The sequence below is a fragment of the Eurytemora carolleeae genome, unplaced genomic scaffold, assembly GCF_000591075.1.
Source record: "Eurytemora carolleeae unplaced genomic scaffold, Eaff_2.0 scaffold96, whole genome shotgun sequence".
NCBI classification, from domain to species: Eukaryota; Metazoa; Arthropoda; class Copepoda; order Calanoida; family Temoridae; genus Eurytemora; species Eurytemora carolleeae.
This window is the reverse complement of record NW_019396134.1, coordinates 129395-146177: the sequence shown is the minus strand read 5'-3', so window position 1 is coordinate 146177 and position 16783 is coordinate 129395. Positions and strand designations below refer to the sequence as shown.

The 16783-nt window shown below is 32.4% G+C and overlaps 3 protein-coding genes across 3 annotated transcripts; all 3 read right to left on the bottom strand.

Moving 5' to 3' along the window:
* Nucleotides 1–24: 24 nt before the first annotated feature.
* LOC111695951 (PR domain zinc finger protein 5) lies at nucleotides 25–3906 on the bottom strand. Its single transcript, XM_023465437.1, has 6 exons — nucleotides 3831–3906; nucleotides 3223–3484; nucleotides 2967–3167; nucleotides 2112–2390; nucleotides 1490–1602; nucleotides 25–923 (listed from the first exon to the last, which is right to left on the bottom strand). The coding sequence occupies exons 1-6, from the start codon at nucleotides 3882–3884 to the stop codon at nucleotides 141–143; spliced, it is 1692 nt and encodes a 563-aa protein (XP_023321205.1). The 5' UTR covers nucleotides 3885–3906; the 3' UTR covers nucleotides 25–140.
* Nucleotides 3890–11896, bottom strand: LOC111695956 (uncharacterized). Its single transcript, XM_023465450.1, has 10 exons — nucleotides 11808–11896; nucleotides 11201–11275; nucleotides 9361–9430; nucleotides 8435–8492; nucleotides 8299–8332; nucleotides 7968–8077; nucleotides 7350–7403; nucleotides 7086–7160; nucleotides 6561–6680; nucleotides 3890–5798 (listed from the first exon to the last, which is right to left on the bottom strand). Exons 1-10 carry the CDS (start codon nucleotides 11865–11867, stop codon nucleotides 5720–5722), a joined length of 735 nt encoding a protein of 244 aa, XP_023321218.1. The 5' UTR covers nucleotides 11868–11896; the 3' UTR covers nucleotides 3890–5719.
* Nucleotides 11897–11945: 49 nt separating this feature from the next.
* On the bottom strand, nucleotides 11946–15713 carry LOC111695955 (gem-associated protein 2). The gene is made up of 7 exons (XM_023465449.1): nucleotides 15582–15713; nucleotides 14859–14902; nucleotides 14604–14715; nucleotides 14259–14365; nucleotides 13770–13873; nucleotides 12880–13093; nucleotides 11946–12362 (listed from the first exon to the last, which is right to left on the bottom strand). Exons 1-7 carry the CDS (start codon nucleotides 15679–15681, stop codon nucleotides 12060–12062), a joined length of 984 nt encoding a protein of 327 aa, XP_023321217.1. The 5' UTR covers nucleotides 15682–15713; the 3' UTR covers nucleotides 11946–12059.
* Nucleotides 15714–16783: the final 1070 nt, after the last annotated feature.

The window sequence follows — 16783 nt, the reverse complement described above, 5'->3', positions numbered from 1 at the left end:
CTTTACCGTCCTTTGAGGCATTTTTTTAAAAAAGCTCGGCGACTTGAAAGATGTGAAAAATATTTTTCAACAAATTAGGAGAAATAGTTTTTAAAATCATTAGAGACGATTATTGTGTCTTGAAGTTGTCCGCCGGAAAATCAATGTTTAGTCCTCATGTGTCTTTTCAGTACAAATTGAGTAGATCCTACATATTCACAAATATCACAAGGATATTTTGTCTCATCATGCTTGCAGGCCTTGTGCTCTTTTAAATTTTCTGGAGTTGATGCCGAAAATGTGCACAAATCACAGGGGTATTTTACCCCCATGTGTACGGCTTTTTTGTGTCGTTTCAAATGCTGTTTACTTTTAGAAACATGTTTACATGAATCACAAGGAAATCTAACTCCTGAATGGACCACTTGAATGTGCATTTTCAGGTTACCTTTCACCTTACCGATAAATGGGCATTGGTCACATAAATACTGTTGTTCCTCATGATTCTTTTTGTGATAATTCCAAGTTTGTTTATTGTAAGTATTGTACTCACAATGCTCACAGGAGTATAGTGTACTTGTGTTATGCATATTATCAATGTGTCTCTTTAACTTACTCTTGCTGGTTGCTACATATTCGCACTGATCACACATTACTAATTCATTGTTATGTTTTCTAACATGTATCTTTAAATATGACGCGTCACCTCCGACATATTCACACTCAGAACATGGGAAACCAACTCCGGCTTCAGTAAACCCTGTTTCGTCGTGTTGGAGAACTTTGTGAAGCTTTAAAAGTTCTGGTCTTGGAGTAGAGAATTCACACATTTCACAATTAAACGTTAGTCCGTCGTGAATATTCATTTTGTGTCTTCGTAAATTACTTGGAGTTGTGAACGCTCGAGTACACTGATCACATGATAGTCGCTTATTCTTGTGAACCTGTAAAGTACAGATTATTATTATTATTATTATTATTATTATTATCATAATTATCATCATTATCATAATTATTATCATTATCATAATTATTATCATTATCATTATCATAATTATTATCATAATTATTATCATTATCATTATCATTATCATTATCATTATCATTATCATTATCATAAAGCCCATTATGTCCATTGTCCAAGAGCGAAATGACTTGAGTTTTTTTGAGAAAAAGTTTTCCGTTGGCTATTATTTATAAAAATCTATTTTATGATGATTCTAAAAATAAATTTTATCTAGTTTCTTAAACAATTATCACAATTTTAACTCATAGTAAATTTTAATTTTCTTCAATATCAGATTTTTTAAGGAGCGCACAGTGGTCCAGGGATGAGCAAAACCCTCTATTTGAATCATCAGAATTAAAATTTTTTAATGTTTTTTTTTTTTGAAAGTTTATATACATTTTGGAAAAGGGAAGGTGAAAATTAAAATTTTTTTTGTTCCTTTTTTATAATTTGTTTTTCCAAAAAAAGTTGTAAATATCTAATAATAATATTAATCCCTACCTGTGAAATATGTTCCTTCATCTCTTTCTTTGATGATCTAAATTCACACAACGAACATGGAAATAATATTCGTTTCTTGGAGACTTTCGTTCGTTTCTTTCCAGTTGCTTGATCTTAACAAACAAAACTGGACATTTATTTAAAACAAAAATCAAGAATTATAAGCTCAAGGTATTAGAATAGCATAAATGTTTAAACTTAATTGTATTTTTAAAGTTTGATTATAAAACCAAAAACAACTAGTTTTTTATAGCTTTTTAAGATTTCAACACATTGCAAAATGTAATGGAAAAAAATTACAAAAACGGAAAAAATACGGATAGAAGAAAATTTAAATTAGAAAAATACAACCTTCAGGTCGATTCAGACCATTGTAATTTAAATTGCATCAAAGTAAACACACATCTGTATATATAAAGTAGTAATCTCTGTTATTAGTACATCTGATCATAATTCAAGAACCTCTTGACCGATTTGCCTCTATTTTGATTGGAAACCTATAGGTATAATGACGGGAATTTAAAGTTAAGAGGGATGACTTTCAAAGAGAAAGTCTAGTTTCCAGGTAAGGCTGGGTTCCCAAGCTACTATTTAATAAAGAAAGATTTAATTTTACAAGTACCTTTCTCTTTCTCTTCCTGCGGTCCAAATTCAGTCTCAAATTCAGGATGTTCTTTAATTTGATGTCTTCTTAACCCTGCCGGTTCAATAAAGGTTCGGTCACACTTCTCGCATCTTACACGAACATTGGTATGCTTGGCTAAAATGTGTCTCTTTAACCCGTTGCGTCTTGAAGATGTATGCTCACAGAGAGTGCATGGAAATTTTAGCTCTTTCGATTGGATGGCTTTAAGATAGGTTTCGAGTTCCATTGGCTCCCTACTCTCTAGAATCACTTTACCTAAAAAATGTGTTTATCACAAAGAAACATTAAACAAGATTGTTCAAGAGTAATAAATATTTATTTCAAACTTGATATTTGATGTAAAAAAAACTTTTAAAAAATGAAAAGAAGGAAACGAAAAGTAGGAGAAACAGAGGAAAAAGACAAGAAATCTATTTTCTAACAATAAAATATATTGAAGGTCATATTTTTCCTTTAAAGATAATACTTTCTGAATTAAATATTTTGGCAATTTTTATGTGTATTGGAAAGGAACCGGTTTAAGAACTTTTCTTGTCTTGTATTAAGAAACAATGAATGAAAAATATTCATATCTAAAAAATATCTATTGGCATGATTTAATAAAATACAGTAGTAGGCGATTATATCAAAACAATGAAGACAACATTTTTATTGAAGTTTTGATCAAATAGAAGCTTTTTTAATTAACAACAGCTACTCTTGACTTCCAAATTATGTGTACTGTATCCATGCTTTTCAAAAGCATGATATAAATCCAAAATTAAATCTAAAGTCGTCTTCTTTGTATTGATATAATCGCCTACCACTGTACTTATCGAACTATGTATTTACCTATTTCAGTTCCAGATTCATCCTTTACATGAGAAATTAGGACTTGGTTGGATATTGGGTCTAATCTAGCAGAAGCATCCACTTCCTCTACTTCTATTTTTATTTCTTCAACCTCGCATTTGATGTTATCTTTGGAATCTTCAAGACTTTTCAGGTTTTCATCATCATCATTCTTCTCCGTTTTGTTAAGATCTTGATTCTCTGCATGAGAAAGATTATTAGTTTAAATCTGGATGCAAAATAATGCCAAGTATACCTTGAATAATGCTGAGAGCAAAATCAGGATCATCGTTAAGCCAAGATACTCCTAGATTATACACTAAATTAATGGATTCAATATGTTGCTGGGCAGCATTGATCACATCATTAAATCCCCTCTGCTCCTCTCCTTCCTTCTGTACCATCAGGTGGATTTGTTGGATTAGAAGTAGGTTATCTTCCATTCCATTCCTCAGGCTTAGAATTTTTGTTATCAAAAACTTTAGAATTTGTTTATCAACAGAACTCCCTTCAATCCTCTAATAAAACAGTTCCCTTTGGTTGTGGTAACACAATAACTTTGACATTAAAAAGGCAAACAATTTCTATGACCAAAATATCTTTAAATTTATAGGGTCTGTCGTTGTTAACTTCGAGTTACCTCCATTGAAACAGGCCCATGCCCGAACGGTACTTTTTCTTTTTATGATCATGTACAAGATATCGTCGTTTTCTTAGCTTGAAAAAGAGTGACTACTATTGAAAACAATAAATTTTCATTAGGAAAATCAAGGATATCTCGTTTACTTTTAATCAGGGAAAGGGGTACCGTTGTGAATCGTACATAAAGGACAACTCGATATATTAACCTTGAGAACTATTTTCCTGTATATCTTCATGTATTCCTAATCTTTCATCAGGAATATCGGAGAGATTCATAATTATCTGAAATCAAAAGTTTCGGGTCGAGAATAGGATTAAACATCTAAATAGTTTATTCGTAACAGAGAACAAGCACAATGGAACGAATTTCACAGATAAGGGATTTGGTTTAAGATGCGGGAAACTTGTTCAAATAGTTACGTAGCAGTTGGAATAAATTGGGTGACATTTAAATAAATCGCGGATGAAAAGTGGTGGGCGTTTTAAAATGCTCTTTAAATTTGGTTCAGAAACTATTTTTCAAAAAATTCTTCAAACGGAAGATTTTTAGATCTATGTCTCGATAACAATCTGAGCTAAAACAGACCAATCCATAGCCCCACTGAAACTGTTAAGCTTTTTTTTACATTTAACCCCTGAAAGAATACTTTTATAACAACTCCCACAGTGAATAATAAAATTAATCAAAATTGCTAATTTTAGAATATAATTCTTGCTTTTTTTTCGAGAGGGTAAAACTTTTAAATGAATTCCTTAAATCGGTGAAAGCTAAACCATTTCTAGTATCTAAAGCTTAGCTGTAAACACAAATTTAAGACGCAAAAGTTTTACCCCGAGGTTTTAAATTGTGTTCCATTAATAGTATTGATTAGTATATTTCATCACATTTATAAAAGATTTAACAGATTAAATATCACACAACAACGCTCAATAAATTACCATGTGTTCCAACAACATTTGAGCAGTAGATCGAATTTCAAAATGGCACGAAACGGATTAAAAATGGCGGAAGAGAGCGCTACTACAAAATAAAATAACTAGCTAGGAATTAATATCAAGTATGATAGCGGTTTAAAACACAAAGTATTAACTATGAGTGAAACGGCAGAGGGGATAAGATTAAGTTTATAAAATCAGCAAAATACACAGAACGAATAATGCCTTGATGTAATAAAGTAACCAGGAACAAGGTTTAAAACAATCAGCCAAAGCGTTGAATAAAACACGAGGGGTAATATCACAAATTGTAGGGGTAACAAAAAATTATTCAGAAGGAATCTAATCTCCTGTAAGAAAGTTTTGCGACTAAAAATATTTGCCTTTAAAATAATGACCAGGGTTCATGGGGATTTAAGTGAAGGTTCTATTAACAAATAATTTTTGATTAGATTAGAGTATTTAAAAAGCAGCAATAACCCTAGTTCAAGTACTTATCATTAGGAAAATTGATTACTAATTATAATCTATAACAGGGAATAATTTCATTTCTAACTTTAATAAATTAACTAAAACAATAGTTAAAAAACATTCTTTGGATGCCAGGCGACAAATAAAATGAATAAATATGTATATATTTGTAACAAGATATCGAGGTTCTAATAGTTCAGATCAGGATTGATAATGAGCGTATAATTGAGTACTATTATGCCATGTATGAAGTATTGCAGGGGTAAATAATGATCACGAAGCAGTAGGTTTTACTGCGTAATTATGGCCGGTTATATCGTCATTTTGAGACGCAAACTTTGGTTTCATGTGTTCAAAGAGAACTTTTTAAATTAAAGGGACTGAACGCGTACTTTCAAGTGACCCTCCGTGTAAAGATCACAATCCTTGATTCACAACGGTACTATCAACCTATAAAAACGAAAATATCTTCCACATTATCGATCAGATATTGATTTTCATTGTAGCGTTATAAATCGGGCATTGATGTAGGGTCACTTAAAATTATGCGTACAGCCCCTTTGAGTATATTAATGATAAAAATATTGAGAAAAAGGAGTCGACGTTTGAGTTTTAGGCCTGAATATACCATCAATTAACACTTAACAAATAATTGATTGATTGATTGATGGATGGGTTGGTGGCACGGAATTGAGATTGTAAGTTCAGAGGAATTCCTCCTTGTCTTTAGTTGCATTCAATCTCATCTCCTCCTCCTCGTCCCCCCTCCTAGCCTCTATACTCCTACAACAAAGAGAGGTAGATAGATGGATAGATAGATAGATTTGATAGATCTGACAGATAGATAGATGGAAAGATGGATAGATAGATAAGATGGATATATAGATGGATATTGGATATATTTTTTACTTTAATAATTTATTTTGATTAAGTTTTACAATATTTTTAAATATTTATATGATATCAGATGAAAATATTTTGAGGTTTCTATATTTCTTGTTCTTTATTTTCTTCTTATTCGTACATCTTTCATACATCTTTCAATCTTTGAATGGAGGGATGGATAGACATATTATTATTATTATTATTATTATAGAAAGCTAGAAAGATATATAGATAGAAAGGTAGATAAATAGATAGAGGAGGAATTCGTAGCAACCATATACAATGAAATATAAATGTTGATCGGTGTCAATTATGGATCAAATTAATTTATCAAACCTAATCCCCATGACATTTGATAAATCATGGAATATTGAAGGCCAATGCAAAATTTTTGTATAAATACTTCCGTAGATTGAGAAATGAAAAAAATACAAAGTAAATCAGAGATATAATGATGTTTACAGTAAGGTTGTGGCATTTGTGAAATGTTATTAAATAATTTTCACAATCCCTTTTTTCAGGGGTGTTAGGTTGTATAAAGAAAAAAATATTCTTCGGATGACTGAGACATCTTCGACGAGAATCTTAATTAAAATCCAATCTGTCTCGGTTTACTGTTAAAGAAGTTAACGATCCCTTTAAACGGTTTATCATATTCACCTGCAAAGCTGACAGCAAACTACGCTGTAGCAAACCTTCCCGATAATGAAGACGAGTAGCGCGCCGGCCAACACAAGCCAGCCGGCCGATAACAGAGCAAACGATACTTCGTACAGAATCCTGTAAGCATACAACCATATCATTATTGTTATTACCAGAGGCATACACAAGGAGACTCAGTTCCCTTCCTGGATTAGTAAAAACTGTGGTTTCCAGGAGAGTTTCAGGCCTTAATGGATGCTAAAATTTCGAGAAAAAATAGGAGCGACAAAAAGTTGAAAGTTTAAAGTTTCCAAAAGGTGTCCTGTCCTGCCATCAATGATTATAATGACAAGATATTGAATAAATAAAGACACTAGAATTAAATAAATAATTCCATTATCTCTATCGTGAAACCAGTTATGACTCTTAGATCGACTTTCGCCTTGCCTTTCCACCGAAATCGTCATATTAGTACCAGAACTTTCTAATTTTAATGCCGCGTAGAGATTTCTTTCTACCGTTACTTGAGTTTCATAAAAATACCTGTCACAGTATGATTCTTCTTCTGGATTATCGAATTGAATATGATGAATGGTATCATTATCTCCCAAGGATGCCCTGAAACAAGATAGGTTTAAACCGACCATGATAAAACCCATAGAATCATTATAGAATTTGTTCAAATGGAAAAATGTTTGAACTGGTCTAACAATTCCTTAAAATCGTCAAAAAGTAAAACTTTTAAAATTATTTAGAGGGGTATATTATTGCATGCCCCCCCCCCCCGTAAAAAAAATATGTAAATACCTAAATGTATCCAGATTCTCGTGTCCTAGTATACTATAGAGTTGATCGGACATCCTGTATCAGATTATCATTCAGAATTTATTAGTTTTATCAAAAATAATTATAATTTTGGCATCAGAAAAAATAATATCAAGATAAACAAGACTTTTTCTTTCTAGAAATAGCTAAGAGCTTTTATTATCGCTTAAAAATTACTCATTTAAAAAAAAATTTAATAAAAGTGAAATCTTTTAGATTTTCCTTTTTAAGTTAGTGAATGGAATTTTTTACAACCAAATCATTTTGCAATGCTTTCATCATTCTTTGGCATTTATACTTAGTTGAACAGAAGTATACAGAAGGTTTTGCCAATAAATTATATAACTTAGAATTCGGAATCGTGTTACACTGTTGGTAACTTGGTCGGCCATGCCATAATTTTTAACCCTAATCTTTGCAACCTAATGTCAAAGAATTACTTTTAAATCTGCAAAGTTTGGTAAGATTTAAATTTTACACCTTCAGATTGCAGAATTTGAAATTTAGAGTTTAGTTTTCTTTTAATTGAATTGGATTTTCTGTCAAAGGTTTCAGGAACAATCAAGAAAGACAAATCTGACGAATTGAATGATAATATTCCTGTGTCTGAAGACCCACCAGGTGACAGTGATCATCCAGAGGACGATGAGGATGATGACGAATATATCGTAGACCATACTACAACCAAACTCACAGAAACAACCCATCACCTGAACAGTGAACACGAGGTTAATGCAACAAGACGAAAAAATGTAAGAAATATATAGAATTTGTTCGAACGTTTTTTTAAAATATCAATACTTCAGTTGGAAAAAATATTCTTATGACTGAATATTATTATTTAAAACATATATATGTTTCTATTTATGAAAAATGAAAAATGAAACGGAAGATATAAATAATCACGATTAGTCAATTGTAAAAAAGTAACCTCATCACAACAGCGTTCATTTTCCTTTAAACACCTAAAAAAGGACTAATGAGAAAATTTTTATTTACAAAATGTACATTTAATTAATTTTTCCAACTATTTAAAATACTTTTTAGAAGAAAACAAACTATTATACCTTAGGCACTTGTTGATCGCAATCCTAAGGATTAGTAAAATAGTAATACCGCATCCTCCTGCGTCGATAACAGTTAACAACCATATTAATACTGCTTGCTTAAGCATAAGATGTTTGTTTATTTATTAAAAAACTTCCTTATTTCTCATGCTATTTTTTTTTAATTCACACACTCATATAAAAAATTACCGACAGTGAACGAATTTAATGAATTTGAGCCGCGTCTTAAATCCGGTTTCAATTGAGCTAGCTGGCTTAAATCTTGAAACATTGAATACAATTTTAAGTTGAACCAACCATGTTTGAGCCGTGTCTCAAGTTTAAGCCGCAGCTTAAATTCTTTAAATTCGGCCTCAGCTTTGTCTAAATAATTCATATTTTGCCTTTGCTTCAGCATTAAAACAAATCCAGGCTGTAGAGTGTAGATACAGAGTCCGAATTTAATGATTTTGAGCCTCGTCTTAAATCCACCAAAAACCAATTTTAATTAAGCGCCGACTTAAATCTTGAAATTTTGGATACAATTTTAAGTGGAACCAACTATATATGAGCCGCGGCTTAAATTTAAGCTGCCGTTCAAATTCTTTAATTCGTCCTCAGGTCACGGTATTTGGGTTTTTCACGGCTTAGGCTATTTCCACTCGGAAATAACAGTATCATTGCACATGTCATGCTAATTCTAAGATTCAAGTACTCCGGAAGGATTAAGATGGCATGATAGATAGATAGATAGACAGATTGGACTTGTTCACAAGGGGGGGGGGGGGAATGAGTTTTGGAAAAACTTTGTAAAATAGGTAAAAAAAAAACAGCTTGATGTAAAATTCCCCCCCCCGCGCAATCACACAAACATACAACACTGCCTCATGAGAAATGTTGTTAAAATATTTTGACTTAATAATTATATATTTGGTTGAGAAATGTTCCTATGATAAGAAACCATGGCATGTTAGGTTCAGCTGGACAGTTCGGATTCTCTTCGCCAGGTGGTGCTGCCTGCAAACAAACAAAATAACCGGTTCTTAAGGGACTGTGCACGTTATTTCAAGTGATCCTCCGTTTATGGAGTGGCATTTCCGATTCACAGAGGTTCCCTTTATGCCAGTTATCCGAGCTAACTCTGTAAAGTTGAGGTTCCTGGCACTCAAAATAACAATATCTACGTCCTGGTAGATCAGACAAAGATTTAAACTCAAAAAGGTACCATAATGAATCGGACATGTTATTCTGCATATTTCATATTTTTTTCATATTTTTATTCAACTAAAAAGCACGAGATAATACAAATAAAAAAATCACAATTTACTATGTAGTTTGGACCCGCCTAACCAGAGTAGGTTGTTTTAATTGGTTGGCCCACTATAAACGAATGAGAATTGCAGATAAAAACAATGTACATTGTACATTTTAAACATAAGAATGATAATAAATCAGGTAAAAGGTGAGGGAGTAAAAATAAAAGGGAGGATACTCAGCGTAAGGGTTGGAACAGAGGGTAACATAAGTTATTAGAATCATGTTTATGAACTACAGGGTGAAGAAGATAGTAAAGACTAAGTTTATCCACATGATACACAGTTTTTTTTTACAGATATAATTTGCATAACTATCTAAATAGATCTTGGCGACTTTTCTTTTAAACGATTTTGCAGATTTAGTTTCTTTCAGCTCTAATTCAATCGAATTCCATATTTTTGGAAATAAGGCAGAGGGAAAACATTCTAGAGTTTTAAAGAGAACCCGTTCAAGTTTATATGATTTTGTTCTATTTGGTTCAGCTAAAGAATTAAACATATCCTGGAAGGAAGCTGGAAGGTTTCATAAAAGTATTTATGCATAAAAGATAGAACACCTAGTTTATATGTATCATCAAGATTTAGGAGTTCTAATCTGAAAAATATTGGATCTGAATGTGCCTTAAATGAACTATTATTTACCGCTCTAATTGCCCTTTTTTGCAAAGACTTGATTTTCTGTAGTTTAGCATTTTTTACGCCCCCTCATGTTATAATTCCATACTCAATATGTGGCCTTACAAGTGCATTATAGACTAGTAGACGAATGTTTAACGGTAAAATGTTTTTAATCTGATTCAGAGCAAAAATTGAGCTAGCAATCTTATTGGAAACATGTTTAATTTGATAGTCCCAATTTAAAAATTCATCAATTTTGAGTCCAACAAATTTGAAATATTTATTTGTACAGGCAGTTCCTATTCTTTCTAGTATCTCATTTCCAATTTTTAATTTGCAGTTCTCAGGATCAAAATGCATATTTTTATTCCTAAATATCATAAACTTTGTTTTGGAAACATTTAGTGTTAAACAGTTTGCCTGAAACCATGCAGCTGCCTTTTTTAGTTCAAAGTTCGCATCAATTACTAAAGTTTCGATATGTGGAGATGATTTCAGAAAACTAGTGTCATCAGCAAATAGATATGAACAGAGGATCACAAGAAATTACGAATTCCCTTAATCCAGAAACATTGCTTATTTGAAAAGAAAACTAGTATATCCAAAAACTAAATTGGAGTCAAAATACAAGTGCAGCGAACGAACATTTTTAATTGTGTCGTTTCACTAAGTTTGAAAACTATTGATTTAGTCTAAAACTGTAAGTCGGTTTAACTGTATTGAATTTAAATGAAAATCTCACCTAATTCAATCCTCAGAACACTGAGCTAGGGAAGAATGAAAAAAAAGTTCAACTCATAAAACCGACCTTAACTCGTTCCGTCATAAGTTTGTATCTCTGATTGTATATTACCTTTATTCCTCCCACCACTATCATAAGGAGGAGAATAGGGAATCCTAGAAGGTACAGAACTCCCATACCCCACACCTAGATACAACGCCAGGTTATGAAACGTCAATGAAGGGGGGGGGGGCTATTTTAAAGATGAATAAACTCGTTGGGAATGGGATAAGGAAAAAAAACCAAAAACATACGCAGTTAATTTATCTACAGAGAGTGATGCATGATTAACTAATCTTTTGCTATTTATTCAACTAAAGCTAGAAATACACTATATTAGAACTGATTAAAAAAGCGCTGATCAATGCAGGCAGTGGTCGGCGTATATATCAATGTCACGAAGACGACATTTCTATTTAATTTTTTAACAAGCTTTTATCAAATTACCAGTTTAAAAGGAAACAAAAAGAAGCGTTTAATTGACAGCTTCTCTTTGTTTCCATGTTGTAATTGTATTGTGTATCCATGATGTTTGAAACAAAAATAGAAAAAGAAAGTAGTCTTTATTGTATTGATGATATAAAGGACGACTGTACTGTGTTCGGATTGTACTTAAAATTTCCGTTAAATCTACAAAATTGTTCCTAAACAATTTTATGTACAATGTGTGTGCACACACCTTTCTCTGTTCATGATCGGTGATGAATCCGGCAAATCGTCGTCCACACCTAGCACACATTATTGGTCGATTTCAGGGAGCTCAGCCAAGATTCAGGAATGGGGCATCGTGAGATTCAACACAAAGCTGTCATTATAATTCTGAAAAAAATCACAGTTTGGTTTGGTAGCCTGTTTGCGGGTAGAAGGAAGGTTATGAGGGTGCCCTTAGGGAGGTCATAAAGTAGTATTTTTGAGGTCACCCTTAGGGAGGTCATGAGGATGTATCAGCGAGGTCAGCCTGGTCAAAGTATCTGGAAACTAGACAGATAAACAGATTAAATGCCGCTATGTCTTTATCACCAGGCTGTTCTTCTCCATCCTTATTTTCGTGATTTTCTTTGGATTCTTTCGCGGATTTTTCCAAGAGCTTATTCCTCTCCTGGCTGCAAAACAGAGCAAGATCTCTTAGAACGGACCCAAGATCTGGATTTAAAGGTTTCTCAATCCTGGAGAGCAGGGAGTAGATCCAGGCCCCATACTCAGCTCTCCAGCCAGTTAACTGTAACCAGGCCACCTACACAATACACATTTTGGAGTTTATAGTAAATTGAAGGGACTGCCGTTTTAATTTCAAGTGACTCTCCATTTAAAGACGATCATGCTCGATTTACAACGGTACGATACCCTTTAAACCTTTCAACCTTTCAATTTAATAATGTGGAAGATGTTGCCAATTTTCTAGATTTACCATTTTTCGATTCTGACAAACTCCTCCATTGTTTCTGTAGCTAAATTCCACAAGTCACTTTTGTAAATAAATCAAAATTTAAAATAATAAATTTCAAAGTTAAAAACATTAGAATTTCATTCATTTTTACTCATTCGAACCATTCGAAGAGAAATCAAAATTGAAAATAATCAATTTAAAATTATAAACATTGATATCTAATTTATACTTGATCTGACAAAGCTTTAAAGGTACCATTGTGTATCGGACATTGCCATCTTTTCATAAAAGTTCACTTACGCTTTCAGTCCATTTTAATTAAAAAATACTTGAAATGTAGTTTATGAAGTAAATAATATCTAACCTGATATTCTAGAATCCGTTCTACCAAGTGAACTGGCATAGATAGAACAACCTTGAGATTGGGTTCAGTTCCATATTTACTTTTCTCCAGAACCGTTGACAGGATTTGAGCAGAATCTTCATCATTCTCCTTATCCTTCTTTTCCTTCTCGTCTTTCCCGTCCTTATCTAATTTATCGTCCTCGTCATTAGATTCTTCCTCCTCCAATGTTTTCCTAATAAATATATATTTATTATTTTTACTATTTTATCCTAATCTGAAAAGTCTAGACTACATCAATGAAAATGGAATTTTTAATTATTAAATAAGAATAGTATAAAAAATGTTTCTTTATAAAATATTTAAAATCTTCCGAGAAAATTGATAGCTATTGATGATTAAAATCTTCTTTAACCTCTTTTTAAATCTCTAGTTTAATCTCCTTCAAAGTCCTTTCATCTCCTTAAATCTCCTTTCCTCTCCTTTCATCTCTTTTCATCTCTTTTCATCTCCTTTCATCTCCTTTCATTTCCTTTCATCTTCCTTTCATCTCCTTTCATCTCCTTTCATCTCCTTTCATCTCCTTTCATCTCTTTTCATCTCCTTTCATCTCCTTTAATCTCCTTTAATCTCCTTTAATCTCCTTTAATCTCCTTTAATCTCCTTTAATCTCCTTTAATCTCCTTTAATTTCCTTTAATCTCCTTTAATCTCCTTTAATCTCTTTTAACCTCCTTTGATCTCATTTAATCTCATTTAATCTCCTTTAATCTCCTTTAATCTCCTTTAATCTCCTTAATCTCCTTTAATCTCCTTTAATCTCCTTTAATCTCCTTTAATCTCCTGTAATCTCCTTTAATCTCCTTTAATCTCCTTTAATCTCCTGTAAACTCGTATAGTTGAAAATCCTACCTAGTTTCAACAACCAGTTTCCATACTGATGATCCGTAGAGGAATAGACACCAGAGCATCTCATTTTCTTTATCCGGTAACTTTAATGTCTGGATACTCTCTCCCTTTACAGAGACTGTTAACACAAATTTAGATAATCCCAAAATTCATTTTGAAAATCCCATTGACAAATCAAATGTAATTATATCTAAGAAGAAAATTTCGATATTTCTATCTGAAAATTCAACATTTTCGTTTACTGTTTCACTAGAATGCAATTTTTTACAACAGATCTAGAAAGAAATGAGCAAAATTGATTCAGCTAGAAATAGAAAAACAAGAAATTTTTGAAGATCTGGGAGAAAAAAAAATGATAAATTGGACATTAAAAGACAATCATTTTTTATTCTTTTAAATAATGTTTTCCCAAAATTCAAAATTTATTCCCCCCCCCCCCCAAAAAAAAAGCTTATTTTACCCAATTCAGCGAAAATCCCCTAAAAACTGAACCTTAGATCTTAGAAGTTTACAATGCCTGGCCAACTTCAACCTGACATCACTAAACTCGGCTGTTTGTTGGTTCTGCCACCTCACACTCGGACAGTTATCAGCAGACACTGAACAGAGATCATTGAAGTGACTGTACACATATTTTATGTTATAGAGAACCATCAACGATTAACAACAGTATATCTTCAAAGGTAAAAAGGGTAGGCCTTGGAACTCTTTAAAATAAGGTTTGGGATTTTATCAAGGGTAAAAACTTCGGAATCTTAGTTTGTTTGTTTGTTTTAGGCAAAAATACATTGATAAAAACTAAGAAGTGATCCAATATATTTTATAAATCAGTTTAACCTGAAGGTTTGGATCTAGACGAACCAATGAAGAAAGAGGATCCTGTCACAGGTTTCTGTATTCTAACAGGATCAATCATTGCTGTAACTGTGCCAGGGATCCGTCGTCTCTCCTAGATATTATAACAATTCTTTGTGAGGGGGGGGGGGGGGTCTATGTAGAAAATATTTTGTGTAAAAAGTATCCATAAACAAATATTTGTAAAGAGAGCTTTAGCGAAAAAAAATATCCTGATCTTAATATAACAATTAATACCTTAATAACTTGTTTTAAATATGCCATTCCATCCAACGGGGGCCCTAGAGGCATCAGAAAACATTTATCCAGAAATTCTTTGATTCAAAATCTTCATTTTGATTAATGCTTATCTTCTTAATTATCAGGAGAATCAAATTACGACCACGCGGATGAGAGAAGTTTGTAATTAAGAAAAGAAGTAAGAAAACAATTCAATGGTCAATTTTGATGAAATAAAATTATAGAAGCTGAACTAGTTTTCCTGAAAATATTTGATACAGGGTGTCCCACATCATATTAGATCGTTAATAGCTCTAAATTGCAATTTTCGGGACTTATCGGATTATTAATAAAAAATGAAATTATAGGGGTGGCGGGCAAGGGCGTACACAAGGAGGTGAGGTAAGGGTGGTAGAACTAAGAGCTATAACACTTTTCAAATCTGAAACTCAGGAGAACTTGAACAAATTAGTTTCCTATTTTTTCGGCTAATTTTGTTTAAAGAAGAGATATAGTAGTACTATAAAAGGTAATTGGGCTGTATGTGTTTTGTGTACCTTTAAATTATCCTAGAAGCCAAATGTTTTGATTTTACAGTTCAAATTTTGCCCCCCCCCCCTAGATTTATTCTGTGTACGCCCTTGGGGGGAGGGCTGAATATCCATAGCCCCCCTTTTTTATACACGCCTGAAAGTCGGTGATCTCAAACATAAATCACAATTAAAAAAATGTTTTCCGTTCCTGTTTCTTCATCTGTATCTCCATCTGAGATGTGAACAGCCTGCTGCAGTAGATCTTCAGGATCTCCGGACAATGACGAAGAAAACTTGATAGTCGTCATTTTACTCTGAAATAAAACGTCATGTTTATAAGTGGATTTATATTGCATAATAGCAATTTAGGGGGGTGTACCGTTGCCCCCTCCCCCCTTCCAGTTCATGGTTACGGCACTGTTTTGTATTAAATAAATTTATGTAAATAAAAAACCTTTCCTTAAAACTAAAACAAGTTTTATCTAATCCTTTCCGTAGTTTGTTAGATAATCAGAGCTGAAAGCTTTAGAATGGTGGATATCAGGATTAAGGCTTAAATCCACTCTTTTTCTTAATCTCCTGATTAAATATTGCTTGTTCTCCACTCATTTTTAATCTTCAGATTAATTATCCGATCAGGATTAAGGATATCCCACTCTAAAGTTTTCAGCTCAGGTCTCTCTTCTATTTTTCTTTATTTGTTTTCATTGCTTCTTATTTTTTTAATTTTAAAATCTTGTATCTTTTAGATGAAAGGTCAAAAAACACTAATTCTTTTCTTTTTCATTTTAATTTTTTGTTTTATTTTACGATGAAAAGTCTAATTAGTGCTAAATTTATATTGGAATTAGTCCACAAATTTCCGATATTTAACGAGGAATTTCGTTTGTTTGTTTGCTGAAAAGTAAATCCATCACAATTATTCCACATGTTTGGAGAGTGCTATGAAAAGTAGCTCAATCTCCTTTAATCTCCTTTAATCTCCTTTAATCTCCTGTAATCTCCTTTAATCTCCTTTAATCTCCTTTAATCTCCTGTAAACTCGTATAGTTGATATATTGGAATTAGTCCACAAATTTCCGATATTTAACGAGGAATTTCGTTTGTTTGTTTGCTGAAAAGTAAATCCATCACAATTATTCCACATGTCTTGGAGAGTGCTACGAAAAGTAGCTCTATACATATAATATAGTGTTGTTTTATTTTTTGTTCAATAAAGTTTATAAGAAGAAGAAGAAAACCAGGTCTGCTTAATAGAGAAGAATGAAAGATAAAAAATGTTCTGTGCAAAAAAAACTTTTATCTTCATTGTAAACGGGTGAACAACCAACCCCAATAAATCTTGAATTAGATAAATTTCTGCACGGAATTTGATTTGTTTACTATTAATAATTAAGATTTCGATACAGT

Bases quoted from the DNA above. Each gene is read 5' to 3' on its own strand.
- LOC111695951 (XM_023465437.1), bottom strand. From the start codon at position 3,884: ATGAATCTCTCCGATATTCCTGATGAAAGATTAGGAATACATGAAGAT. The intron at 3,168-3,222 runs GTATACTTGGCA...TTTCTCATGCAG, and splicing joins TGCTCTCAGCATTATTCAAG to AGAATCAAGATCTTAACAAA. The intron at 2,391-2,966 runs GTAAATACATAG...CACATTTTTTAG, and splicing joins TGAATCTGGAACTGAAATAG to GTAAAGTGATTCTAGAGAGT.
- LOC111695956 (XM_023465450.1), bottom strand. From the start codon at position 11,867: ATGTGTGCTAGGTGTGGACGACGATTTGCCGGATTCATCACCGATCAT. The intron at 8,493-9,360 runs GAACATTTCTCA...TTATCGACGCAG, and splicing joins GCCATGGTTTCTTATCATAG to GAGGATGCGGTATTACTATT. The intron at 5,799-6,560 runs GTGAATATGATA...TCTTTGTTGTAG, and splicing joins GTTTGCTGTCAGCTTTGCAG to GAGTATAGAGGCTAGGAGGG.
- LOC111695955 (XM_023465449.1), bottom strand. From the start codon at position 15,681: ATGACGACTATCAAGTTTTCTTCGTCATTGTCCGGAGATCCTGAAGAT. The intron at 14,903-15,581 runs GAACGGAAAACA...TGATGCCTCTAG, and splicing joins AGATACAGATGAAGAAACAG to GGCCCCCGTTGGATGGAATG. The intron at 14,366-14,603 runs GTTAAACTGATT...ATCTCTGTTCAG, and splicing joins GTCTAGATCCAAACCTTCAG to TGTCTGCTGATAACTGTCCG.